This window comes from Jatropha curcas, chromosome 10 (genome assembly GCF_041381405.1).
Source record: "Jatropha curcas cultivar XTBG-Jc1 chromosome 10, XTBG_Jcur_1.0, whole genome shotgun sequence".
Lineage (NCBI taxonomy): Eukaryota > Viridiplantae > Streptophyta > Magnoliopsida > Malpighiales > Euphorbiaceae > Jatropha > Jatropha curcas.
Window position 1 is genome coordinate 11,359,307 of NC_143160.1, and position 27,719 is coordinate 11,387,025.

The following is a 27,719-nucleotide window of genomic DNA, read 5'->3' on the forward strand; positions in this document are numbered from 1 at the left end:
TTATGGAGAAAATAAAGAAAAGAAACGGGCCTAAACTTAAAGTTTCGAAACGTTTTCCGAAGAATGCGGCTACTTGCCGCCTCTTTACTTTGCCATCACTTGTTTGTTTTTGAAAGATAGATAGATACATAGGTGGTCTTTTTTTTTTTTTTTTGGCTGAAGTCTTTTTAAAAAAATAATAATAAAGAAAGAAATCTTCTTTATTAGTTTTGAGAGAAGCAAAAAAAAGAACAAACCTAACACTAAAATAACATTAAACAGTTACATAATTTTGACCTCTTTTGTTTCTATTCAATACCCTCTTCTTTATAACTCATTTTACTTTTACTTTTAGTTTAGTTTATTTTAGTTTATAAACAACTCTCTCTCTCTATCTCTCTCTATCTCTCTTTCTGTGTTGTTGTTGCTTAAGAAGATAGCTGTTTTGTATGAAAAGTCAGCGACTATCTCTCTCTCTCTCTCTCTATGTATCTGTCTCTCTTTCTCTCACTTGTAGAAACCATTCTCTATCTTTTTTTTGTTACTGAAAGAGAAGAGCAAGAATCAAGAATCAAGAATTCAAGAATTCAAGAGTCAAGAATCAAGAATTCAAGAATTCAAGAATCAAGAAACTGCATATCTAGCTCCTACCTTGGAAAATTCCCTTTTTTTTCTTGTTTTTAATTTCTTTTCTTAATTTTCTTGCTTCTTCTTAATCACTAAAATAAACCCATCTTCCAAAAACCAATTATATCCCACAATTTTGCATGCCTTCTACGTTTTGTTGGGTGCAAGAAGTTATACCAGACTATGTACATAAACTTACTTTCTTCATGTTCTTGAATTAATATAGTATGTGCAGTTTCTTTGGTTTGGATATGGACAACTATCAAGGTGATTTAACAGATATACTTAGAGCCAGTGGTGGAGCTTTAGGCCAATCAGATGTATCCAACTGGGAATTTCCATGTGATCCACTCAATCTTTCTTCTTCTTCTTCATCGGCAGCTGCAGTAATGGAAGATTCCAGAAATAATAATAGTAATAACAGCAATATTTTTGGTGATCCTTTTTGTAATATGAGAGATCCACTTCTTCATGAGCTAAACGTCGCTGTTTCAGGTTCTACCTATTTTAGCTCTCCAAATCCTACAGATCATCATTTGCTTACTCCTACTTCTACTGCTGCTACTCCTATTGTTGTTCTTGATGACACTAGAAATGATATCAATAACCAGAATATTAATCTTGCTCGTAAAGTCTTTGAAGATCAAGAAATGAGTAAAAGCTTATTTTCGCGGATTCAGATCTCACAGAATGATAACAATAGTGACAATCCTACTAGGTTGCCTGTCTCATCTTGTGATTCTGGTGTTATAGCTGCTTCTTCGCGGGGCTTTAAGCCTGCTCCTATGGTTTCAATTGATATGATTAATACTAATAGCTCTTCAAAAGGTTGTTTGATTGAGAATCCTGGGCCAGTGCAGATCTCATCTCCGCGGAATCTGGGTATCAAGAGAAGGTAATTAAAGATTATTTGTTTAATTTAATTTTGTTACACTTGTTTCTATGAATTTAAAACAACTAAATTTATGATTTTAATGTAACTTTACTTTATTTTATTTGTTTATGTACTTTTATATTATTTATATCATTAATGAAGATTATCATACCATTATTACACAACAAAGTTTTGAGGATCTGGGGAAATTAGGGTTTGCAAAAGACTCTACATTAAGATTGATTTTTACATATATAGTTTCTTATAGGGATACTATGCATCTATCACTTCAGGTGAGATTGTTTACTGTTTTTTTTTTTTTTTTTTTTTTTTTTTTTTTTTTTTTTTTTAATTATAAATAAATCAAAGCATGAAATCTATTGATAGCTAGGCTTTAATCAATCTGATAAAAAAAGTACAGCCCGTAACTGTTGACTGTCATAATAATGTTCAAATACTTAGCTTTCATTTAAAACCTTTTCAAAAGGAAACAACTAACTGTATTTTTGCTGAGATATATTTGTTTTTAGAATATGAAAATTTTCCATTCTTTATCTTCTCTCAAAGAAACATTAATTAATTTGTTGCTTTATACATAGAATTGAACATTCTAATTAATTGCGTTAATTCTTGAATCACTAAATCTTGACAAGTTTGATTCTACATCAAAAAGACTTTGATCTTCATTTTCTTCAAATTTTTGTTTCTTGTACGCTCTTGGATTGTGGAAATGGAAAAACCCAATTTTTGTTTTTTGTTAATTTTGTTTAGGAAGAGCCAGGCAAAGAAGGTGGTTTGTATTCCAGCACCAGCAGCTGCAAATAGCAGGCCTAGTGGAGAAGTAGTTCCATCTGATTTATGGGCATGGAGAAAGTATGGTCAGAAACCCATCAAAGGTTCTCCTTATCCAAGGTATGTAAAAATTTGTATTGTCATTCTAGATTCATAACAAAGATAAAGTTCCTAAGACAAAAGAAAAAACAAAAGCTGAACTCCCAATTTTCCTTTCCTTTCCTCCGACATAAATATGATTACCTAAAACAAATATGTTTCTTGCTTTATAATTTCTTCCTTTTTCCTGCATCAATTTATGTGCTACAAAACAATCTTCTTTAAAGTGATTCTACACCGACTAAATTTTCCTTTCAGAAAAACTAAATTCAAGCAATTTTGAGTGAACTAACCAATCAAAGCTATTGTGTTTTTTATTTTCATTTTTTGTATGCATGGACAATCCTGAAATGGAATGAGCTATCAGAATTTCAATTCCTGATATCTTGCGCTGCAAAATAGACTTTCATTAATTTTTTCTGCTAAAACTCATAGCTTTTGCATGTAATGGTAGGGTAAATTTTTGATTGTTGATTTGAACTTATGAACTAGGATTACAATGTAGAATGTTGATTTAATTTTTTATTAATGCTTGAAGAGTTCCTATTTATTTTTTTTTTTTTTCATTTTCTTTGTTGAACATTGCAAATTGAATTGATTGTTAAACCTAATTAGTCATTCAATTTTATTCCAGGGGATATTATAGATGCAGCAGCTCAAAGGGATGTTCAGCAAGGAAACAAGTGGAGCGAAGCCGGACCGATCCTAACATGCTAGTTATAACCTACACTTCTGAGCATAACCATCCATGGCCAACTCAAAGAAATGCTCTTGCAGGATCAACAAGGTCACAGCCACCAAAGAACATTGGTGCTACTTCTTCAAAGAGCTCAACAAGCTCTCTGCAGGCTGAAAAGACAGGAAATGCAAAGGAAGAATATAAAGAAAGCAGTAGCAATGATACATTTTCTCCTACAATGGTTTCAACTGCTTGTGGTAGTAGCTCAACAGCAATAAAGGAGGAGATCAATGAAGAAATTGAAAAGCAATTGGAGATGGATAATGACACTGAATTAAGTGAAGGAGGTTTTCCTTATAGACCTGCAATGGCAGCAGAGTCGAGTCTGCAACAATCTGAAGATTTCTTTGCTGATTTGGGTGAGATTGAAGCAGACTCACTTGATCTTTTATTTAGCCAAGGATTTAATGCTACTAGTGGAGATCAAGACCAGAAAGACGGCAAATCCTTGGATCCATATGGGTTCTTCGATTGGTCAGGAAACATAAACAATAATATTTCATTTGGTGAAGCCAAGAAGGGTTTATAACAAGACCTTGATCGATGATGAAGAACAAGAGAATAACATATTCCACTCACTTAAAACACTAGTTCCTCTCTTATAGAAATTGTAGTTATTTTTGTGAAATTTCTATTACACATCAAGGTCCTGGTATAAACCCTTGTCTTTAGGCTTTTCAATTTGATGATGTCCTAGGGTTGGCTTGGAGGCTGGAGATTTTCCTTTTCGTTTTTACTTTTTTTCTTATCTAATGTTAAATTCTTAAAAGAATGGTGGTTCATCATAGACCCTTTTTCATAAAATGATATTTATCTGATAAATATATTTTGATTTCATGTACTACTAATTGGTCTGTGCTTAACCATGTTCTAAACAAGAATTTTTCATTAGCAAAAGAGTACGGAAAATTAGGAAGGAATTGACATAGGGTTTTTCTTAAAAGAAAAATACTAAAAAGAGGCAGAGAGTGCTGGTTGATTGGGAGCAGACCCAAGGAGTCCCACATTCCTTTTGGAATATTGGTGGATGGGACAGAAAGCTGAGGAACAGAAGGTTTCAACAGTTAAAACAAGTACATCCATCAGACATGACTGGAAAGCTCATAAGAGAAGAGATTGATACACACAGAGATGGGACTTGCCCTTCCCCTCTTTCTTTCATCTTTTCAAGTGGGAAAAATTATTCAATTGCCCACTTTTTATTTTCTTTTCCCCCTTTGATCATGTGGGTATTAATTCTTTTTTCTTTATTTTTTATTGCTTTGATGGGAAATAAATAAGAGAAGATGACAAAAACCATATGTATATACATGTGGTTCATTAGAGGACAACAGCAAGAAAAAAAAAAAAGAAGAAAAAGCTTGACTTTTCTTATCAGTCTTCTTCTTCTAGGGATGTGTATTTCAACATAAAGGCTTTGGGTTCCTCAGCTTTCTGTTTCTTTTGTTATCCATCTCAGACTCAAATCCTCAACCCTGTGTTCTTTTTTTTTTTTTCTTTTAATTTGTTTTTCAGTTATTTACTTCTAGTGTTAGTTATTAAGGATGTTTCTTTTTATTATTATTTATGAAAAACAAAATTTCACATCAGAGTTCTGTTATCATCTACCAGATCATATATATATAGATTTGTCTTCATCCAGTAGCTATTTATATATAAATATAGCTTGGCTTTTGATCATCAGCCTGTCAGTGGTTATCCATTTATGCATGTTTACTATATTTTAGTACGTACATATTTTGTTATTAATTAATTACTCTTCTTTATGATTTTTTCTTTCCCGTTTGTTAATATTTACTATGTACTTATATGTTGTAAGCACCCAGCAATTCGCACTTTCAAGAAATTTTCGGGAAAAAAATTGTTACGTTTTCAAATAGTACAACAACATAAATTTTTCACAATATCATCTAGAATTTTATTTTTTAAAAAACTCGTTATAACTAACGTTAGTAGAAGAGTTTAATATATCAAACTTTAATGGATGAATATATCACGCTACCAAACTTTATTAATAATAAATATTTAAGTGAATTTAAAGATTTAAAGTCTCCAATCACAGAGAATCCACAGTCCATATTATATTTCAAACTGTCGAAAAAGTAAAAGATCAACGAAAGAACTCCTCAATAACACTTTTACTATTGTTACAATTATTAAAAGGTCAAAACCTAACTTTACTTAAGGAGGTTGTAATAAGATTTATAATAATCATTGAGGAAATTTTGAACTGAGCCATCAAATCAGGGAGTTCGTTTATTTTTTTATTTAATTTATAAATAAGTTTCTTAAAAATTTCATTTGCAAAGGAACTTTTAATATTATATTCGGAATGGTAAGAATTAAATATATAATTCATTTTGAATTATAATTTTCTAACTAGTACCCTTATTAATTTTAAATTTTAATAGTGTTATATTTTATGTTTTTTATAATTAAGTTAAAAATTCAATTAAAAATTTAAAAATAAAAAATTCATTAACAAAAAAGCAATATTTTTTTTTTCATCAAAGGAAAGTAGAAGTATATATATATATATATATATATATCTTTTTGTATGTGTCACAACCTGGTTAGATCACATTGGAAACTTTATGCCTCTAATAGTTATGGAAGCAACTTTTGTGCTCTATTTATTACCAAACAGTGACACTAAGTTCTGTCATATCCATCAACTTTAATGAAAAAAAATTATTTCATACCCCTTTCAAATGAAGTCACTTCAATGTAGAAAACAACAGTCTAAAGTGTTTTTTGTAATTTTATTTTTATAATTATAATTTTCTCGATTTGATGGAGGTGATTGTCATAATGCACTTCAAGGAAAATTTTGATGCAATTGGGTTTATGGGAGTGACTGTAGTAATGATTTTGAAAAGAAAGAAAATGGAAAGCTTAATGACTCTTTTGAAACCTTTGGTTCTAAATCCTTAGCTTTCTTTAATGAGTTTTCTTATCACACACAAATCCTAAAAGAACATGCACATAATAGATCATTTGATGCTTTTGTTTTTGGATATTTGGTCAAATTCATTAATCTTAAATTATAATGTTGTCATCACATCATTAGTTGAAATTATCCTTTTAGGGTTTTCAACACTAGAATCTATTTACCCATGTTGTCCTATTAATTTATGATGCTACCATAAAGTTTACACTAACCAAAAAGCCTTGGTTTATGTTTATATTATTCTACAAGGGAATAATTAAACACAAATAGATTTGGAACAATCTAAACTTTCAAAAATTCTCATGAATCACCAATAATAGGTCAATCAAACTAATTTATATTAATATACAATTAACTTACCTCAATTAATTATTTATAATGTGTATGGATGATCATTAATCTTTGCAAATTCATATCCCAATAAAACATTATTTACATGTATAACAAATATTAAAGTTGGAGTTTCTTCTTCTCTTATAATACAATCACATATATAAGGATTGAGAGTTGAGCCAATCCTTGGAATTCTTCTTGCAAGTAAAGAAATTGTTAGTCAAGGTATTTAGAAATTAATTTTCTAAATGACATTTTGGTACCATTTTCTAAAAACCTTAATAATAATATAATACCTTAATTTTCTAAAGTAAATGGTATTTTAGTCAAGGTAATGAATGTTTTTATTATAATTTAGATTAATTTCTCGCTTTCTTAATCTATACTATATATAAATGTAGTAAGAAGAGAATAATGAGATATTTGATATCACCCTTAATGAAATTTAGAATATCCTACAATAGTCTTAATTATAGCCAATAAAAAAAATTACATTTTTATTAGTTGATTGGATACAGTTTTTTAAATTATTTTAAATAAATACATATAGATATTTAAGCATTTTAAAATTTTAAGTTTTTTCTTTTTTAAATTTATTTTTTAAGAAATAGCTATGATAATGAGATGTTTAAAAATTTTTATATTTCATTTATTAAATATTTGATTATATTTTGATTATAATTTAAATTATTTTATTTAGCAGAGAGATTAAAAACTATATATTATATATAAATAATTTTGTTAAAAAAAATTTCAGTTGTGCAACGCGAAAAAATTTTAAAATATATAATTTAGTATGTTACCTTAAAAGTATAACAGTAATATTATATATTATTAAAAATCTTAATCAAGAAATTTTGTATGCTATTATTTTCATCTTTTTTTTTACTGTTTATGCTATTATGTTTATTTATAATATTTTATTTGTTTAACTATAAATAAATATTAAAATTTATAAAAAAATTTTGCTATTAAATATAAGTCCTTTAATGACATTGAAAAAAAAAGTCTTCATATTATGTTATTAAATGTTATTAATAAAGTACAAAAAAAGTTTATATGATCCTAATAAATTTTTTGTTTGAATAATTTTAACAAAATAGAAAGATAAAATAATAATTTTCTCTTATTTTAATGTTTTTTTAGAAAAAGAACAAAAATATATTACATATCAATTATTAGGGGCTACCATCAAAAAATTCAAATTAAGATTTTCTATCCGAAAAATTCCTATTCAAATTTAAATTTTGTTGAATAAACTGAGAAACTATATTATATACTAAATAAGGTATCTATTAAATGTGGTAAAAGAATATAATATCTTTAAGATTTTAATACTATTGGTTGAAAAGTTAAAGGTAATTTGATTTTGATTGGTAATACTATACTGTATAAGGCACATATTAAATATGATAAGAATAAAATTTTTTTTTTACTTTTATTAAATAATTAATTTAATTAGTTATACTAATTTTTAAAAAATAAATATAATATATTAGTATTTATTGAGGACACATATATTTGATATAAAATCGAAAATAAAAGCTAATAAAAATATATATCTATATCTATAGATAGTTTATCTATCTGTAAAATTTGGAATATATATCCAAACATAATCTTACTCATAATTAGAAAATTATATTTTATTAGTTGATAATTATAAATATCATTTTTTAAATAATACATATAGATAACTAAAAATTTTAAAATTTTTCTTTTTTTAATTTATTTTTAATATATATATATATATATGTGTGTGTGTGGTAATAAGAGATTTAAAAATTTTTAAATATTTGATTATAATTTAAAATAATTTATTTAATAGGGAGATAAAAAAAGAAAAAAAGTATATCTTTTATGTTTATATGATTTGATTGGATATATTTTTTAAAAAATAAATATACATAATATTTTATTTAGAAGAGAGAGTAAAAAATAAAAAATATATATTCTTTTTTGTTCTGTATGGTTGTAGAAAAGATTGGGGGTTTATTTGGAGATGATATAATGTTTCTTTTATGTAATCTTTTTTATTATTTAATTAAATTATTTATTTATTTATTTTAAATTCCAACTTAGAACAATAGAGAAATAAAATACTTGAATAAACTCATTAACTGACTAATATTAGATCTTAGCAGGATTTGCTTTGTGATTTTTATTTATTGACCTGACTTTATTTATTTATTTTTTTCCATAAATATCAAATTTTATTAAATTATAGTCCTTCCAAAGTTGATTTTTGAAATTCAAATTGGTAATTTTTTTTAATATAATTTTTTTTTTGTAATATGTTGAGTTCTTAAAAGAGTTTTAATTTTAATAATAATTTTTTATTTTCTTTTTTCGTTATTGAATTAATTTGTAATCACTGTCACTTTAATTTAGTAAAAGATATATATCTCCCTTGCAATAAAAAGATGACCTCCTGATTAAATATTTTTAATTTTCTTGATATTTTTTCTTTTATATCCTAAATCTATTTGACTTGAAAGAAAATATTGTTTAAGAAATTGAAAAAACCTAAAACTATATATATATATGTTTTGGATCATTTTTTGGATTTTAAGAATTTGTATATATATTCATATATTCCTTTCTCTAATACACTGGGTAAGTAATACTATCATTATAACCAAAATTATTACCATTATCAATTCAGATGATTTTCTCATTTTTTTTTCTTTTACCTACAAGTAAAAAATAATTTATTATTATTTTTCATTATAGCTATATATAGATATTGATTGAGGATTGATGGTAATGGGTTGAGAATTGAGTGATGACTTGATTTTCATTTTGAGCACCTATCAAGGTTTTAAAAATCTGCATTTATGAATTAGGAACTGAATGATTCAGTAAATGGATTGGATTGAACTTTATTTTAAGACCACTTCATTATATAAAAATAGAATCAAGTACATAAAAAATAAAATTGCAAGTAGTTTATACAACAAAGTCTAATACAAATTAACCAATTGTTTTATTTTAATCTAAAGAAAAACCTATGCTTTAATATTATATAGGTAAAAAATTAAAAGAGTATAAAAAATGAAAATATAACGAGCATTGTCAATGTGCAATGCACGTCATAAAAAATACTAGTCATGATATAAAAATTTTAAACGAATTATATTTGTAGACAGAGTAATACTATAAAGTTAATTATTTTTTAATAAGCTTTGTACGAGACTGTTCCATTATTTGTAATTGGGTTTTGTAAGATTATTAGGGTTTGCAATCAGAAAAGGAAACTGAAACTCGTAAAGGATTTGATTTTTACCTTAAAAAAGATTGATTTAGTATAGGAAATTCTCAAGGAAGATTTTGAGGAAAGAACGTATGCTTGGTTAAAGGCCAAACCTCCACAAATTCTCTTTTCCTTCTCCTTTATTGTTTTTAAAAGAATCCAATCCCTACAAAGGAGTAATCCCATCTATATATTAGTAAAGTTTATTTATTCAGTTTAGTAAAAAAATAAATCACTTAGGCTAATAATAAAATGATATTACAAACACCTTAATTTTTATTTCTTGAAAGTTTCAATGAGCTGAAATAACATTTTGAATTATATAATATGAGATAACCCTTCCCTTAGCTCACCAATTATTGAAAATTTTTATGGTAAAAAAAATTCAAATTCAAAATTTCTCATCTCACCTATCATATAAACGAGAAGATCAACCATGACCATACCTAATATAAAATATATCTAAATTTGTAATGATATAAAACAAACTAACTCTCTTTCTAATTGTGTCAACGTGTTGCCTCATTTATATTCTTAAAAGATCAAGAATGAGAATGGGAAATTTACATTCTTTATAACCTTTTTGTCTTGCAAACCGAACAAAGAATTTATTTTTTCTTTTCTGAATAAGAATAATTCTAATCAATAACAAATTAACCTTATATTTGATTTAGGAAAGAAAGTATTCAAATTTGATCATATATAGTAATAAAAAAAAGCAAATTATTTGGTTTTGTTAAGCATCAAATAACTGATTTTGTATAAAAATTTATGAATAATTTTGTTGGCCTAATGAATATAATTACATGCAATAGAATTTTTACATGTCCCTTTCCTCTATTTTGATATTTAATGTATTTTTTAATAGATGATATAGTTCCATAGCAACTATAGTTTTAATAAATATTTATATAAAAATTTATTCGTTGTAAGCACGGTGAAAAATCAAGGGTTATATTGGCCGAAAAGGTGAAATTTGACTTTTTAATCATTCTAAATAAATTCAGTTGTTAAATATAATCTTCTCAATCCCTTTAAACAAATTATTTATGTTACTAATCTTTTTTATAATGTGCATTGAACGTTGACTATGTTTATTGTATACTCATTTTTTGTACTTTTTTAATTTTTTATCTATATGATATTAAAGCATGAATTTTTGTTTAGATTAAAATAAATACAATTGGTTAATTTGTATTGCACTTTTCCATACAAGTTACTTGTGATGATGCTTCTTATGTACTTAATTCTATTTATATAATGAAGTGATCTCAAAATAAAGTTCAACATAATCTCTAAACCTAATATTTCAATCCCTAATTTATAATGCATATTCTTAAAACCTTAATTAATAGGTGCCAAAAAGAAAATTGAGTCACCACTCAATCTCGAGCTCTTTCCCTCAACCCCAAAATCAATATCTATATATAGAACTAGAATAAAAAATAATGATAAATTTATTTTTTATTGCTAGGTAAAAGAAAAAAAATGAGAAGATGATCTGAATTGATAATGATAATTACTTTGGCTATAGTAACAATATTACTTACCCAGTGTATTAGAGAAATGAATATATGCGCCCATATACAAATTCTTGAAACTGCAAAAAAATGACTCAAAATAGAAATATATAGTTCTAGTTTCTTTTCAATTTTCTAAACTCTATTTTCTTTTAAGTCAAACAGTCTTAAGATGTAAGAGCAAAAATATCGAGAAATTAAAAATGCTTAATCATCGTGAGACCATCTATTTATTGCAAGAGAGATATAAATCTCTTACTAAATTAAAGTGATAGTAGAAACAAATTAATTCAGCAATGAAAAAAAATAAAAATAAAAAAAATTATTATTAAAAATAAAAATCTTTTCAGAACTCAATATATAACAAGAAACAAATTATATTAAAAAAGTTACCAATTTGAATTTCAAAAATCAACTCATTCTTCGACTGACAAGACCATAATTTAACAAAATTTAATATTGATTGACAAAAAAAAGAAGACTAAGGTCAAGTCAGTAAATGAAAATTACAAAGCAAATCATGATAGGATTCAATATTACCAGTTAATGAGTTTTTCCAAGTATTTTATTTCTTTATTGTTTTAAATTGCAAATTTAAAATAAATAAATAATTTAACTAATTAATAAAAATGATTACATAAAAGAAATATTTTATTTTGTTCAAATACACTCTCAATTTTTCATACAACTATACATAAAAATTTTTCTACAATCATTTCCTAGTTTTTTACTTGTTAATTATACTCATTTCTATTTTTATATTAAATATTGATTACAATTTTTGTCTTATATTATTTATATTTTACAATGTTAAAACAAAATTTTATATGAGATTTATGTGAATATAATGGTTAGTGTGTATTTACACACACTTCTATTTAATTCATATCGTCATTTGAAATTTATTATAGCTATATATGTACAATTTTATAATATCACCTAACAAAAATCATTTCAATGTAAATATATATATGGATATAATAATAAAATATTATATATATTTTTAAAAATTAAAAATTTTAATTATTCGTCATCCCATATACATATATATTCATTTTATTTAAAATTAAATTTTGAAAGACTTAATTATGTATATTTTATTTGAATTTATTTTTAAAAAAATATATCCAATCAAAACATATAAACATAAAAAAATAATTAATAAAGAGAATATACTTTTTTCTTTTTTTATCTCTCTCCTAAATAAAAAAATTAGGTTTGCGCTATTCGAAAATTTATTTTTTACAAAATATATCCAATCAAATTATACAAATATAAAGAAAAAAAGAATATTAAAATCTTTTTTCTTTTTTTTATCTCTCTCCTAAATAGAATATTTTAAATTATAATAAAAATAGAATCAAATATTTAAAAAATAAAATATAAAATTTTCAAATGTCTCGTTATCATATATATTTATTAAAAAAAATAATATGTTTGTACTATTTTTCTTATAAAATAAAATATCATGTGTTATATTAAATTTTTAAATTATTTTTTCATGTTTTTCCTTTTACATTTAAAATATTTACATTGTTTTATATAATAATTTAGTTTATACAAAAGTTAAAAGAAAAAGTTAAAGACATACTTTGGTATTGCAATAAAATAAATAGAAATTAAAATTTAAATAAATACTCCTGAATATCATTAAAAATAAATATAATTATTAATTGATTTAGTAATTAATTCATTGTGCCGAAATTTAATAAAATATAAACTTTTAAATCAATTAATAAAGTTATTAAAAAAATTCAATTGATTAATAATTTAATATCATAATTTATTAATTACTAAAGTTAAAAAATAATTTTACTGATGGAATGCTTTCCGTCATTATTTTATGGACAAACTGAATTACCGACCAATTTTTATATTTTATGGACGGATTTATACGTGGATAGTAACTAAATTTTTGTAGTGCTTACCCTTTCGTGCACTCTATTATTGGGTAGTGACTAGTGGGGCCATTTAATATATGGCAGGTAGGGTCCACCTCTATGATTATGGTTCATTAGTGATGGTTGGCCATAATTTTGATTTCCATTAATTAATATATACATCAAAATAAATGTCATTGACTCAAATACCCCTAAACTTTTTTTTAAATAATTAATTAATATATATATTGTTGTGAAAATTTTAATAGAATTAATTAATTTTTTTTAAAAAAAAAGAGTGAAACTACTATAATTAATTTGCTTTTTTCGAAACTTTTTGCTTTTTTACCCATGAGAACATCCCGTTTTTTAGATGCTTAAAATCTCTATTAATATATATACTGAAGGAATTTATTAGTTGTTATATTTGAGGATAAATTAGGATTTTATTAGTTGTTAATTATTTTTTAATACAAATATTTCTAATAAATTATTTATCAATACAACTTTTATAATGATTTAATTTTAATAAATAAAAATTTAATTAAAGATTAAACCCGTATGCATAACATGCAAAGATCCAGCTAGTTAAAAAAAGGTCATAGAGTGCCTTTATTGAATTTATTAGTTTCGCAATTCAAGAAAATATACTTCTCTTGTTACTGCCACATATGGTGACTTTCCTCAACAGTGGTTGTTCAATTCCTTAATAATTTATTATAATTTAGACAAATTAAATATATTATATATAGTAAATTCATTTAATAATTTATTATAATTTAAACAAATTGAATGATTTTTTTAAGAGACGTGAAATGTGATTGGTATTTAGAAATGGAGGGAGTATATATTTCCTAATATTAGGGGCATAATACCATTAGTTTAGATGTTACTTCCTTTGTGGCAAGATACAAGTCGTTAATGTTTTTATACGGGATTAAGGAAATAATCAATTCTCTATATCAAAACAAATGGTAATTTGATCCAATTGTTTTTTATCTCAAAACCAAGAGTAACTTGTGAAATTAGTTGTATCTAATATAAATAAGAGTAACATTGAAAAAATATTATTTATTACTCTTTAAAATAATCAAAATGAATTATATTTTGGAATAAAATAATCACTCTAAAACGATATATATTTTGAGATGAAAGGAATATTGTTTTATCTTCTAACAGGAGGAAGCTAGCACATTGCGCGGGTTGCCTTATTAATTTATTATTATATATTGCATAGAGGTTTTTTTTTATTGTATGTATAAAAATAAATATTTATAAAAAAAATCCTACAACTTCAGAGAAATGAAAAAAAGCAAATAAAAAAATGCATGCAATACAAAAGTCCCAGACAATAAGTATTAGTTAAATTTTTTTTGCAAAATTATAAATTTGAAAAACATAAAAAAATTCCATCTATAAAGCAATAATAAAGATATATAGATGTAAGCATAGATACTCATTATAAATAAATGAACAACAAAGATTAAACCACCCAATTTAAAACTAAAAGAAATTCAAACTATTCAAATATAAATATAAATATGTTAATTATTTTAAAAAGCTAATAGTTTTTAGACTTTAAAAAAATATCTTAGATGATATAATAAAAGAAAGGAAAAAAAATACAAATTCAAAATTGAAATATAAATATAGATATTTATTGGAAATGATTATTAATTTTTAAATATAAATTAGATATAATTTTTTAACATTTAGATAATAAAATTAAAATTAAAATAATAAGAATCTTTTTTAAACTATAAATAATAAGGTATCTCAATTCCTTTTTAATTTATTAAATATATTTATTTTTTAATTATAAGATCCCCATGTTATTTAAATATATTTATTGAATTTAATATTTCTTTCTTTTTTTTTTCCTTTTAAATCAGTGATGTAAATATTCACATTGCTATATATATAACACTTAGTAGAGAGATTTACTCTTTGATGTAAATGGAAAAATAATAATAATAATAAATAAAATAATATAAATTGTACTTATATTTCTCTTTCTAATTTATTAGCTAGTTTTAGTTTCAAAACTCAAATCAAATTATATGAAATACTTGAATTGTATGCAATATACTAACTCAACAATTGGAGAACAATATATATATATATATATTAATATATGAATCAAAATAATTATAAATAATTATGAATTTACATTTATGAATATGAAAGCAATCAATGAAAAAATTTACAATTTACAATTTTATACAATTTGTAAAAAAATAATAAATTTTAAAAATACATAAATAGATTTATAGTTAGTTTTTCTTTCATTTCATCTCCACATGATATTTCTTATATCTGTACTTTCACACATACGATTGGTAAATAGTAAAGAAAATATTATTAAATAAATAATATTAAAGAGGAGAAAGGTCACGGAATGCAAAAAAAAAACAAAAAAAGACCATAAAAGATTGCACAAAAAAGTTAAAAATGTAAAAAAGAAAACAATGATATATCTGAATTGGACATACATACATGTAAAAAATAAATAAAAAAAACAATAATCAAAACTCAAAGAATTGAAAAGCAATAAAAGAAAAAAAAAGACGACAATCACTCTGAAAGAAAATCATTGGAACTAAGGCACATATAGATAGGTATAAGTGTATGTAGATAGATATAAAAAAAATTCAAAAAGTTTTAAAACTTTTAATTTCAAAATTAAAAAATTTTATAAGTACTAATTATTTAAAATTTTAGGTCACATAATTAGTACTACGTTTTTTTTTTTAATTTTTTATAGTAAATAAGATCATATAGTTATAATAAATCATGGGTAATAAGTCCTTTAATACATTGGGGAGTCGAGTTCCATAGATGGAAACAAGAATGTAAACATGCCACACGAGCAAGTGCATATGCAGGCTTGTTGCCTTGCCTCCTAACCAAAACCAATTCACAACATGGTATTTGAGAGAGCAGATGTTTAATCTCTTCTATCACTGGTGCCCAATCTGAATAAGAATCAAGACCAGTAGTTACAGTTTGAACCAGTCGCAGGCAATCTATTTCCACCAGAACCCTACCAATAGATCTCGTGAGCAATCAAGATAATACTTCCCTAAGGTCGATGACCTCTGCGATGTGAGGTTTTAGCACCCCTGCAAAATGACTCGTGCAAGTTACCAAGAACTGCCCAGCCTCATTCCGCACAAGGCCAGCATACGATGAACGACCCTCAGTCGTATGGACAGCTGCATCAAAATTACACTTTACAACCCCAGTCGGAGGAGGAGCCCATGTCAGAACTGAAGCCAACGATACAGAGGAATTGCTTCGATCAATCTGTGCATTCTTCCATTCTCTAAGGAAGCTGGTGGCTGCCATGACAATGTTGTAAGGAGCAATATTAGTCTGTTGTCAAACCCACCGATTTCTGTCAAACCAGATAAAGTAGCACAACACACCGAATAACAAGCAATGCTCGTTACTGCACTGATCAATAAATCTAATATTCCCTTTTAAGTACTCTAGATATTACAACTATTACAGATTTGAGAGACTAAATTTAAATTTTGTTCTAAATGATTACAAGTTTGAAAATTATTGAAAGAAAATCAAATAAAATAGAAAAAACGATAGGAGTGTACGAAAAGAAACCATCATCGACCAAAGAAGATGGTCCACAGTGGTCTGGAAAATAAAATCTAATATAAAAGAATACCAAAAAAGAGAAAGACCGGAGGGTTTCATAGTAAATGACTTGTATGTGTTAAATCCACACAATGTACTGAAATTTTATTTATATACATTAAAATTTAATAGATACCAATTTTTTTTTTTAACCTGACAAATTATATATATATATATATATATATATATATATATATATATATATATATATATATATATATATATTAAAATATATGATATTGCTATAACAAGAAAAGCATTGAAATAGAGGGCTACTGGCTAGCCTAACCTAATGGTGACCCATAAAAACTTTTTGTTGTTATTTTTGAAGAATTTCTTGAATTAGTAAATTTATTATTTATTAATTAAAAGTTATTTGAAATTTCAATGATATAAAGAAATGTTAATATTAGAAATGGGCTTTAACAAACTTATACACCATAAAAGATCTTATGTGAGTTGGGCTAAAGACATCAAAAACTTTTTTAATTGGGTTTTAAATTCAGGGCCTGAAATTAGTAGGCTAATGCTTTCCCTCTTTCATCATCCACCGATTCAACAGTCAGTTTCTCAGTTTAATGGCAGTTAAAACAGATTCATTTAAGAGCTACAACAACTTTAAAGAGCTTCCATGGCATTAACAGAAGATCTGAAGCTAAAAAATGAAGCTTTTTGTTCTGAATTACTGCTCTGCATTTGTGGCTACTCCAATGGCTCCCAATTCATGTAAAAGGGCATTTTCTGTATTATCTTCTGCTTCTATTTCTGTCCCTAGATGGGAAGGTGGGGTCTCCATGGTGCAAGGAGCGTCTAGAGGCATTGGCCTTGAATTTGTGAGTTTCTCTTCTTTTCCTATTTCTAATTTTGAGTTTTGATTATACCTCTTTTTTTCTTTTGAAGTACTTGAATTCTGTCTGGCCTTTTATGTTCTCGCATTTCTTAGCTTCCTCTAAAATGGGTCGGTAGTTTTTGTCTTATTATTTTGTTAATTTTCGATAATTTGATAATTTCCTTATATATAAATAAATATGTTTATATAGTATTTATTATTTATTTATTTCGCTCTGGAGATAATTTTGAAGAGAATTTGCAAGTTTGGTGATTCAATCCCGGTAATTGAACTTATAATCGTTGGATATATATATAATTAATATATTGAATGAGATTTATCAATATAATTATTTTTTTTCCTTGTATTAATTTGAACTATAATTTAAATCAATTCATTTTGCTACCAACAGTAATAATTGGCCACCAAGGTTATAAAGGAAGTATATAATTTCTTCTGCAAAATTTCTTTACTCGATTCCACTTTCAGAGATTGTGATGGTCCTTTTTGTTATCTTCTAATTTGGATGAGATATTCTCTTCTGCTTTTTGTTCAGTTTCTTTTTGTTAGTCTCCCTAATGTTATTACTTTGTGTTTTCCAGTTCTGCTTATTATATTTGATTCTTGTACTGTTCCACTTTACTTTTATTTTGTCCTTGGCTTCCTTTTTTTTTTTTTTTCTGTCTCAGTGGCTTGTGTTGTCACATGATCGATTATCCTTTCCTTTTTTTGGTACATTTTGAGTCCCCCTCTGTCTTTTTCTTTCTCTTTCTCTGTTATGTCACGTGATGGATTGCACTTCTGATCCTCCTTTTGTTGATGCATTTCTTTAATGCTTTTACCTTTCAGGTTTTCATGAATCTATTATTACTTTAACCAAACTAATAATGGTAAATCCCATCTCAAGTTAAGATAACCTCTTCTCAATTGATAAATGTTATGGGATTGTCATCTATATTTCATTTTTGCTTTCAGAAGAAGTGTTCTGACTTAGCCAGAAGTATTATCAACATTTAATTCCAAGTACTCTGGTTAGAGGATTATTGTTATGTTCTAGCTTAAACTCAATGCGTCATTGCTATGTTTTACATAATATAATTAAATGCAAGTTAACTAATAAGAGGAAAAATTAGGTCGACACTAGTAAATCTATAAACTACTTATCAATAGTCCCATGTACGATGATGCAACTCGGGCCTAGAAACATTAGTTCTTTGTAACGCTAGTTTTATAATGCCTGTGTGTGGGGTTGTTATTTAGAATGAGATGTGATGTTATGAATCTGGGAAATGTACTCTGTAGATGCAACTTTTTTGTGGGAAATAGTATGAATTACTAAGGTCATTAACAAACCTGTTATCCTTTGATTTATTGGAATAATATAATGATTATCTATGTGAGAGACAAGCTATAATTTGAGGTAATAAGTTTGTGTTTTTTGTGTTGTACTTTACTTTCTTCTTTATTATAATACTGAGAAACTTATTTTTTATGAGACTGAATTTCTTATTCATTTTTCTTTTCTACCTTTTTGTAAATAAAGCTGAATACTTAAGTGCTCAATTTCCATAAACAAGCAGAGGTTCAACTCATTTGCAATGCTAATGATCTAAGGACAAGTTTAGCATGGGCTAAGCCCAAGCTTAATAAAATTTGGACAAGCTAATCTTGAGCTCTATTATCTGTAATCATATTGTTGAGCTTACTAATATTTGACGAGCTAAGCCCAATGTGTATGTCATGTTTATTGGTCAAGTGAGAGGAGCAAAAGTTTCGAGGTATTTCATATCGCTCTGTTGAATGCAGAGCTCTTGGAGTTGTTCAGATGCCGAATAACTGGTTGCATAATTTTTTCATAGCTTTCTTAATGATATTAAGTTCTATTGTTGTATTAGAACTTATGTCTTAACAATGTCTGCAGTACTATTTTTCATGCTTGCTGCAGTCCAACTGGAAATGAATTTTTGATTCCATTTCAAATTATTCATCTTATTTTCACCTATATCAGAGAATTACTTTTCAATAAGCACGTAGTTTTCTAATTCATGAAAGTAGCAAAACTTTTGATGCAAATTAATTAACTATATTACTTGGACTTGGTTTTAAAGATCCAGTTTGGGTATGTGATATGACTTTGGGAGAACCATATCTCAAAAACTAGCTATTGAGGTTGGGGACCCAGATTCATATGAACTCCATATTGAAGTTCTATATTTTCATATGTGGGATCAAATTCAAATCTCATACCTTGTTTTGCAACTAGGATTATGTTCCATATTCTTAGCGCCCACGAAGGATTGACTTTGCACTAGGATGGCTGTGCTCCAATTTTTTTTTTTCCTAGCCCTAGGCAAACATTGTAATACTGATGTCACCTACTAGTCCCAGGCGAACAGTGCAATGTCAGCATCGCTACTTGCGCCAATCAATTGTAACTGGGAGAAACGGTGGTTGGTCTAATACCAATTTAAGGTTGCAGAGTCCAAGTTCATATAAACCCACATTGAAATTCCATGATTTGAATGGGATTTCAATGTGGGATCTAAGTCAAGTCCGATACTTTGTCTTGCAACTAGGATAACAGTATGTTTCCACACACAAGGCTTTACTTATTTTCAAAATGTCATAGAGTTCTTACTAATCTGGAGTGTCAGAGTATCATATCCATGTCTGAGATATCCGTGTTTGATGCTGGTACTTCAAGGATGTAGTATTGACTTGGTTAAAGTGAAGAGGGTGCAACTATTATGGTTATATATATATATATATATATAATTCATTTCCTGGACTTAATTACTTTGTTATAGAATTCTAATTAATGGTGCTGGGAATCAGTCAACTAGTTGAACAAACTTTGATATTTGTATTTTTACCTTCCTGATACAGGTTAAACAACTCTTGGAAAAGAATGAGAAAGGACATGTTGTTGCTACTTGTCGAAATCCTAATGGAGCAACAGGACTCCTTGATTTGAAAAACAAGTTTTCTGATCGTCTCAACATTTTGCAGTTGGACTTGACCGTTGAAAGTTCCGTAGAGGTTAATGCGTCTTCTTGGCTCATACCCCTTGCTTATCTAGCACAGAAGAAAATTCACCTTTTGCTTTTGTTTTTGATAATCAAATAAGTTGTGGTTTTTTGGCTAGATGATTTTTTTCCAAAAGCATTAGCTCCTTTAGTAATCAAATAGAGGAAGAACTTGGATCCTACTGTCACTTTAGGGTCAGAAATGTTGTGAATTAATGAATTTTAGCTTATCCTCTTTAACTTCTTTTAGGTGAAAATATTATATACTAATTATTTTGATTTCTGCCTTTGGTTTCCTTTTGTTTATTTTAATTTGTTAATTAACTGGCCATAAACTGACAGCTATTTAGGTTTAGCCTTGTTTTTTCTTTCTAATCACCTGACATCAATGTCATATTTCAGGCCTCTGCAATGTCCATAAAAGAAAAGTATGGCGCTTTGAACCTTCTCATTAATGCCTCAGGCGTCCTTTCGGTACCAAATGTGATGCAACCAGGTAGAACTATTGCATCATTGTGTTCACAAAGATTTAGGATCAGTAGTACACTTTAATAGTTGCAATATTTTTATTTAATAATAAATTAAATCATCTAGTTTATAAGCTTCTGACCAAGTCTAGGGGATAAAGTTAATTTCTTTGGCTTCCAGTGCAGAAACAACATTGAACAAAGTGGAGAAATCATCATTAATGCTTGCTTATGAGATCAATGCTGTGGGTCCAATTCTAGTAATCAAGGTATGTGGATACAACTTTTAGTTGATAACTCGACTCTTTTAGAAAACTCAGTTCTAGTTTCATTTAAGCAAAATATGGGAATCATGCCTTTTGATTTTTATGCATAGTCTTGCATTAAGAGCACCTACATCTGTTTTCTTTTTCTTTTTGTTTCTTTTTTTTTTTTTTTTTTTGGTTATTCTGTAGCCATTAGACAGTAAAGATGATGGAAAATTGTACACAAGCAACTTCTTAGCAGAGACATCTTCAAATAAAATGTTGGCAATCACACAGTGAATGGAGTTATGAGAAATAATATATTACATGTTTATGTATGCAATAGGGTTTTCTTACATGCCACGTTTCTGTTTTCAAGCTCAGTGGTTCACCATTCACATGTATCTAAGTATTGTTTCATACCATTCGCAGCATATGTGGCCTCTTCTAAAAGCTGGAGGAGGCTTAGGAACGCAAAGGGAGGTTTCAGTGGTTGCCAATTTAAGTGCAAGGGTGGGATCCATTGGAGATAATCGTCTAGGAGGTTGGCATTCTTATAGGTCTTCAAAGGCTGCCTTGAATCAGCGTATGACTTTTCTCTAGGCTTTCAATAGCATTAATTTTCATGATCTATGGTTTCAATTTGTAAGCATCTGGTGCTTCTTGACTACTTCCAAGCAGCAGTAGAAAATTACAATGTATTTGACTTGTTTCTGATCCAGGATATTTTCTGACCCTTGAATCTAGGATTGGCATAGGTTTATTTTTCATCTTGGTAAAGTAATGATTTTATATCAACTTGTAATGAACTTCTCAACATAAATCAATAAACTCTATCATGACTACGTAGGTTAAATGTGAGATTGTTCTTGCTAGTGGAACATACTGGTTTGCTTTGTTTTGACAGTTCAATTTATAGGCTAGGGAAAACCTATGAAAATAATATGCATCTAGCGCCTGAAGCATGTTCCAGAAATCTTTCTGTCAAGCCCATTTGAGACTAGAAATAGTATTAAAAATAACAACTAATAAAGTTCTCCATTACTAATTGCTGGCTTCAGTGCATGCCCTCAGTCATTAATTTTGGTACATTGTTTCGTAAGAAAACCCAATCTTCTGGCTCACTGATATTACCTATAGCTTGAAATACCATTAACAATCGAGAACCTTTGTGAAGAGGGAAAATTTACGTCAAGAGTATGGTATGATTATGTTGTAGAGAAGTATCTAGGGTCCATAACTTTGGTTGGTAATGGTGACGTGGCTACCTTAACATGGTCTCACCTGCATTTTCTATATGAATGCCTTGTTCAGTTGCACACTTCCCATTTATTGTATCAGCTTGCAGTATGTAATGGAAATTTTTGATGTCAAGAACACAAGTAGATTCTCTTAGAAATTTCATTTACTTGATTTTGCTTGTTATAATTCTTCTCTCATCTAATGCAAGCAGTGACAAAGACCGTGAGTGTGGAGTTTGCAAGAAAGAGAGATCCTATAATATGCATTCTTTTGCACCCAGGTACGGTGGACACTGACCTCTCTAAGCCATTTCAGAGAAATGGTCCTGAAGGCAAGCTTTTCACGAAAGAGTTTTCAGTACAGAAGCTCTTAAACATCATCAACAATGCCAAGAACCATGATAATGGCAAGTTCTTCGCATGGGATGGTCAGGAAATTCCATGGTAATTGATTGTACTAAGTTGAAATTATGGCTTTTTGTCACCCAAAATCACATGTCAGTGCATTTCATCAGTCGTAGTTGATGTGAAAACAAACATATGGGCCCTCATTGATTGCTTTGGGAACATTCTGCATTATATTTTATATTTCTGCAGCTTTGAAACATTATGTATTTTATTCTTTAATTTAGATATTTAAAAAATATATATCTTTTTTTCTCCTCAAATTTTCTGCTACTGAGGTGGACTAAAGCTGCGAATTATATGGAAAGAAAGTAGGTAAGTTGTCATCAATCAAACTCTTGAGTATATGAGGACATATGAGATGGTAATAGATTTTCTTATCTTTTAATTGCAGTGTTCAAATGTTCAGGGTTAAAATTGAACAAACTCTTGCAATTTGTTAACTTTAAGGAGTATATGATTAGGAGCATATGATAACAAATTGCAATTTGTTGAACTTTTCCAACTTCATTAACTTAATTTCTTGAAATTTGGGTTATTTGGTTTGAACTTTAGAAGTTTCAGACTAAAATTTGGCATCTATACCTACATGGTCTCTGAACCTGTTAAAATCTGAAGTCCACTGAAATCTACTGGCATATGAGAACAGATAATGAAAATGATATGAAAAGGAAAACTGAATGATCTTAGAAAAGCCAACATTTGTTATTAAGGCCAAAGTAGGGTCTCAAAGGGACCAGATACATTGCCCTAGACTATTTTATTCAACTTCTTCCTGTTTCTACTTTTCTCTCCATGACACTACAACAATGATAACTGCCTCAACTTAGCTCCATTGCAATCTAGTGAATCCTGTAAAATCAAAAATCAGAAGCAAAATCAGTCCCTGTCCTTCTAACATAATTATAATTAATCAGTGAGTTGATGAAGGTTTTTTATTTTTTGTGATTCTCTTTTAAGGGTGCTTAAAACTTTATGAAGTTACATGAAACAAACACTAAAGAGTACCTCAATTGGGACTTAAATTTGTTTCGTATAGGTTTAGTTTTTAGGTTAGCTTTTTTTTGTAGGATTCTTTAATATCCTTGGATTCTGATTTAGTATAGTGTATAAATTAAAAATCAATGTGATGCTCGACGACTAGATCTAATGAGCATGTGAAATTTTAGCTTATGATATCACTATAGGTGTTGAGCTCGAGCATTCGAGTATTCTACTGAGTTGAGTTGGAGCTTCATGATAAAGCTTGATATGTTGAAGTTGAGTTGAGTTTCATCTAAATAATTCAAGCTCGAGCAGTGTACCGTATTAACTCGAGTACACTGCTAAGTATCACCTAAAAAGCAAAAGAAACGGAAAACGATTGTTCACTCACGTTTCACAGTTGGTGGCGGTGGAGACGGGGAAGCCAACTTTGATGTGGCAAGCATCAGGAATTTTGCTCAAGAACTGATCTTTTATTCCCAAAGACTTGGAACTAGCCTTCAAGCACCTGCAAATAGCCTTCTTGTCATCAACTGTTTTAACAGTTGATGCAAGCTGTTGCAGGCCACTGCAGCATGCTTTTGAGGGCTCTGGGTCTTTGCCAGTGGCGAATCCAACACAAGCTGCTGCTTTCATGTCGACGGTGCTGCATGGAACTGCTGCATCGTTAACATTGGCAAGGCAGAAGAGAAAGGAGAGGAGAAAGAGCACAGAAACGAAGATGTTCTTCATGGTTAGGAATCACAGTAACTATATTCAATAAAGCTAGCTGTTGGAGGCTTGTGTTGCTTTTAGAGACAGTGCTAGATATTGTTGGTGATGGGAAATCTATGTTTGGTTGCTGGGTTTTTATAGGGAAAGATTGGGTAGTTGGAATTTGAAAATGGATTGAGATTTGAGTTTCCCAATGAAATCTGATGATTGGGTTGCATTGAGATTGATGAAATGTCCAGTGCTTGATATTTATTATACATGGGTAATCATTGTCGTTGCAGTTATCTTGATATTGTGGCTCTTAAATCTTAGTACATGTAACTTTCAACTGTCATATTCTGCAAATATTTGACTCTGCATTTACATTTACATGCATCTATATATAACTGCGATTAGATTATGCTGGAGAAAATTAGTCTGCAATTTTCAAATATAAAGATGAAAATTAATCATGAAGTGGAGAATAATTAATGAGAAAAAAGAAAAGAATTTTTTGATAACCAAGAAGTTAAATTTTTGGTGCATCAAATATTACATTAGCTTGGTGGCTCTGGCTCTCTTCTTTCACACCCTTGCCTGTTTAGCCTAGTAGAATTAGAAGTTGGAATAACCTTTTTATTTATGAAGATCCGAAGCATTGACATACACAGTACTTATGCATGAGATCTCCTAATCATGTCCATGTTCTATGCAAAATATAATATTTGGCCTATAAAATATAATTAAGTCTTAGATACAAATCACAGTTTAATCCTGATAAATAATTTTATTCTATTAGATATTATTAGGTTATCTTTGCTTTTCATAATTCATGAATCAACAAAAAAGAAAAAAAAAATGATACTAATGAAGCTTTTGGTAATTTTTATTTTCCAGGAAAATTTGTGACTCATATTTGGAGAAGTTAAATAAGAATGGGTTTATTCTAATTTGATCTTGTAATGCTATTATGACTTAGAAAAGTTAAAGCATATTAGTAGAAAAATGAATTATATAAAATTTTAATAAGAAATTGATTTATAAATCTCTCTAGTAATGCTCTTTAAATTCCACAACTCCTGCTAGATAGACTTTGCTAAGGTTTAGTTATATATAGGAATAAAATTGAAAATCGAAATTAATTTGAAATCGATTCTAATTGAACTATTGAAATTTGGGATGTCAAGCTTTTGGTTTCATTGAAATAGAAATCTTCTGGTTTTGGTTTTAATTCTATTGAATGAACTATAAAGGCCAAGCCTGTTAGGAGCTGTTTGTTTGGTTCTGTTAAATAAAAGTCCTATTCTTTAGGAAGTCCTATTCTTTTGGGATTGTTAGGATTTTTCTGCTGTATTTTTTCTTTTATCGTTGTGCTATTCCTGTAAGGCTATATATTGCCATGTCTGATTTCAATGCATGAATACTGGAAATCCAATTGTTTGAGTTCTCTGTTCAATAAGTTTTTCTGTTTAAACTTAACAATTGGTATCAGAGCCCCCACTGGGTTTTTGAAAAGGAAGGAAGATTGCAATCTTCAAGTAATCAAACACAAAGAAAATGTTAGACGACAAAACCTTAACAAAAATTCCTCACTTTGATGGTCACTATGATCATTGGAGTGAATTGATGGAAAATCTGCTCAGAGCAAAAGGTTTATGGAGTTTGGTGGAGAAAGGTTTTACGGAGCCACTAGAAGAGACGAGATTGACCAAGGCTCAACAGACGCAGCTTGATGATGATAGAACCAAAGATTATTAGGTAAAACATTACCTGTTCCAGGCAATTGATCGAACCGTCTTTGAACAAATCTTGGACCGTCGCACATTCAAGATTGTTTGGGACTCATTGAAGCGAAAAGTTTGGTGGAAATCAAAAGGTGAAGAAATCACTTCTTAATGCATTAAGAAGAGAGTTTGAAGTCCTGGATATGAGAAATGATGAAACAATCACAGAGTATTTTGCTAGAGTAATGTTGGTTGCTAATAAAATGAGAAGCAACGGAGAAGAAATGCCAGACAAGAAAATTGTGGAGAAAATTCTACGCACCCTAATTGACAAGTTTACATATGTTGTAGTATCCATCGAAGAATCAAAGGACACGGATACTATGTCCATTGATGAGTTACAGAGTTCATTAGTGGTGCATGAACAAAAATTTCGTCGACCCAGCAACAATAATGAGGATCAAGCTCTAAAAGTTGAAGGTAGATCGAACACAAGCAACAGAGGAAGAGGAGCTTATAGAGGAAGGGGGCGTGGAAGAGGCAGAACAAGTTTCAACAAGGCAACTGTTGAATGTTAGAGATGTCATGACTTGGGACATTTTCAGTATGAATGTCCTAAGAATAACGAAGCAAATTATGCTGAGCTCAATGAAGAAGATGAGTTGCTATTAATGGCCTATGTTGAACTTTATGAACCAAAGAGAAGAGACGCATGGTTCCTAGACTCCAGTTGCTCAAATAGCATGTGTGGTGATGAAAGTATGTTTTCAAGTTTAGACACAACTTTTACTCACAGTGTCAAACTTGGAAATAATACCAGAATGAAAGTTACTGGGAAGGGTACTGTGAAACTGTTTTTGTAGGGAAACTGTTACACTGTTGGAGAAGTGTATTGGGCATCGGAACTCAAGAAAAACCTTTTAAGTGTTGGATAGCTTCAAGAAAAGGGGGTAGCAGTGCTGTTCAAAGGTGGAGCATGTAGCATTTATCATCCACAAAAGGGAAAAATCGCAGAATCGATCATGAGTGCAAACCGAATGTTTATTTTGCTGGCAGAATCATCAAACACAACAGGTGAAGGAAGATGCCTACAAGTTTTAAATACGGATCAATCAACACTTTGGCACTATCATTATGGCCATCTCAGTTACAAAGGCCTCCGTATTTTCAAACACAAAAACATGGTAAAAGGTCTGCCATAAATTGTTGATCCAAGCATCACTTGCGAAGCATGTATGAAGGGAAAACAGCATCGGACTCCCATTCCAAAAAGAAGTCAGTGGAGAGCTTCTGAAAAATTGAGTCTTGTTCATGCGGATTTATGTGGTCCAATTACACCATCTTCAAGCAGCGAAAAAAGGTATTTGCTGTGTTTTATAGACGATTTTTCCAGAAAATCATGGAT

The 27,719-nt window shown here is 28.6% G+C and overlaps 3 protein-coding genes and 1 pseudogene across 3 annotated transcripts; 3 read left to right on the forward strand and 1 right to left on the reverse strand.

The window, feature by feature from the left end:
- Nucleotides 1-337: 337 nt before the first annotated feature.
- WRKY14 (WRKY DNA-binding protein 14) lies at nucleotides 338-3,951 on the forward strand. Its single transcript, XM_012220132.4, has 3 exons — nucleotides 338-1,501; nucleotides 2,252-2,392; nucleotides 3,006-3,951. The coding sequence occupies exons 1-3, from the start codon at nucleotides 834-836 to the stop codon at nucleotides 3,637-3,639; spliced, it is 1,443 nt and encodes a 480-aa protein (XP_012075522.1). The 5' UTR covers nucleotides 338-833; the 3' UTR covers nucleotides 3,640-3,951.
- A 13,280-nt stretch (nucleotides 3,952-17,231) lies between these two features.
- LOC105636787 (NAD(P)-binding Rossmann-fold superfamily protein) lies at nucleotides 17,232-23,176 on the forward strand. The gene is made up of 6 exons (XM_012220130.4): nucleotides 17,232-17,533; nucleotides 20,416-20,568; nucleotides 20,958-21,051; nucleotides 21,209-21,291; nucleotides 21,700-21,853; nucleotides 22,721-23,176. Exons 1-6 carry the CDS (start codon nucleotides 17,363-17,365, stop codon nucleotides 22,954-22,956), a joined length of 891 nt encoding a protein of 296 aa, XP_012075520.1. The 5' UTR covers nucleotides 17,232-17,362; the 3' UTR covers nucleotides 22,957-23,176.
- Nucleotides 23,177-23,594: 418 nt separating this feature from the next.
- Nucleotides 23,595-24,931, reverse strand: LOC105636786 (non-specific lipid-transfer protein D, cotyledon-specific isoform). The gene is made up of 2 exons (XM_012220129.4): nucleotides 24,289-24,931; nucleotides 23,595-23,765 (listed from the first exon to the last, which is right to left on the reverse strand). The coding sequence occupies exons 1-2, from the start codon at nucleotides 24,627-24,629 to the stop codon at nucleotides 23,756-23,758; spliced, it is 351 nt and encodes a 116-aa protein (XP_012075519.1). The 5' UTR covers nucleotides 24,630-24,931; the 3' UTR covers nucleotides 23,595-23,755.
- A 1,216-nt stretch (nucleotides 24,932-26,147) lies between these two features.
- On the forward strand, nucleotides 26,148-26,892 carry LOC149493085 (uncharacterized; annotated as a pseudogene).
- The last annotated feature ends 827 nt before the right edge of the window (nucleotides 26,893-27,719 follow it).

Excerpts from the sequence above, each read along its gene's own strand:
- WRKY14 (XM_012220132.4), top strand. The coding sequence starts at position 834 with ATGTGCAGTTTCTTTGGTTTGGATATGGACAACTATCAAGGTGATTTA. Across the intron at positions 1,502-2,251 it reads AATCTGGGTATCAAGAGAAG|GAAGAGCCAGGCAAAGAAGG; the intron begins GTAATTAAAGAT and ends AATTTTGTTTAG. Across the intron at positions 2,393-3,005 it reads AAAGGTTCTCCTTATCCAAG|GGGATATTATAGATGCAGCA; the intron begins GTATGTAAAAAT and ends ATTTTATTCCAG.
- LOC105636787 (XM_012220130.4), top strand. The coding sequence starts at position 17,363 with ATGAAGCTTTTTGTTCTGAATTACTGCTCTGCATTTGTGGCTACTCCA. Across the intron at positions 17,534-20,415 it reads GAGGCATTGGCCTTGAATTT|GTTAAACAACTCTTGGAAAA; the intron begins GTGAGTTTCTCT and ends TTCCTGATACAG. Across the intron at positions 21,052-21,208 it reads ACCAAATGTGATGCAACCAG|AAACAACATTGAACAAAGTG; the intron begins GTAGAACTATTG and ends CTTCCAGTGCAG.
- LOC105636786 (XM_012220129.4), bottom strand. The coding sequence starts at position 24,629 with ATGAAGAACATCTTCGTTTCTGTGCTCTTTCTCCTCTCCTTTCTCTTC.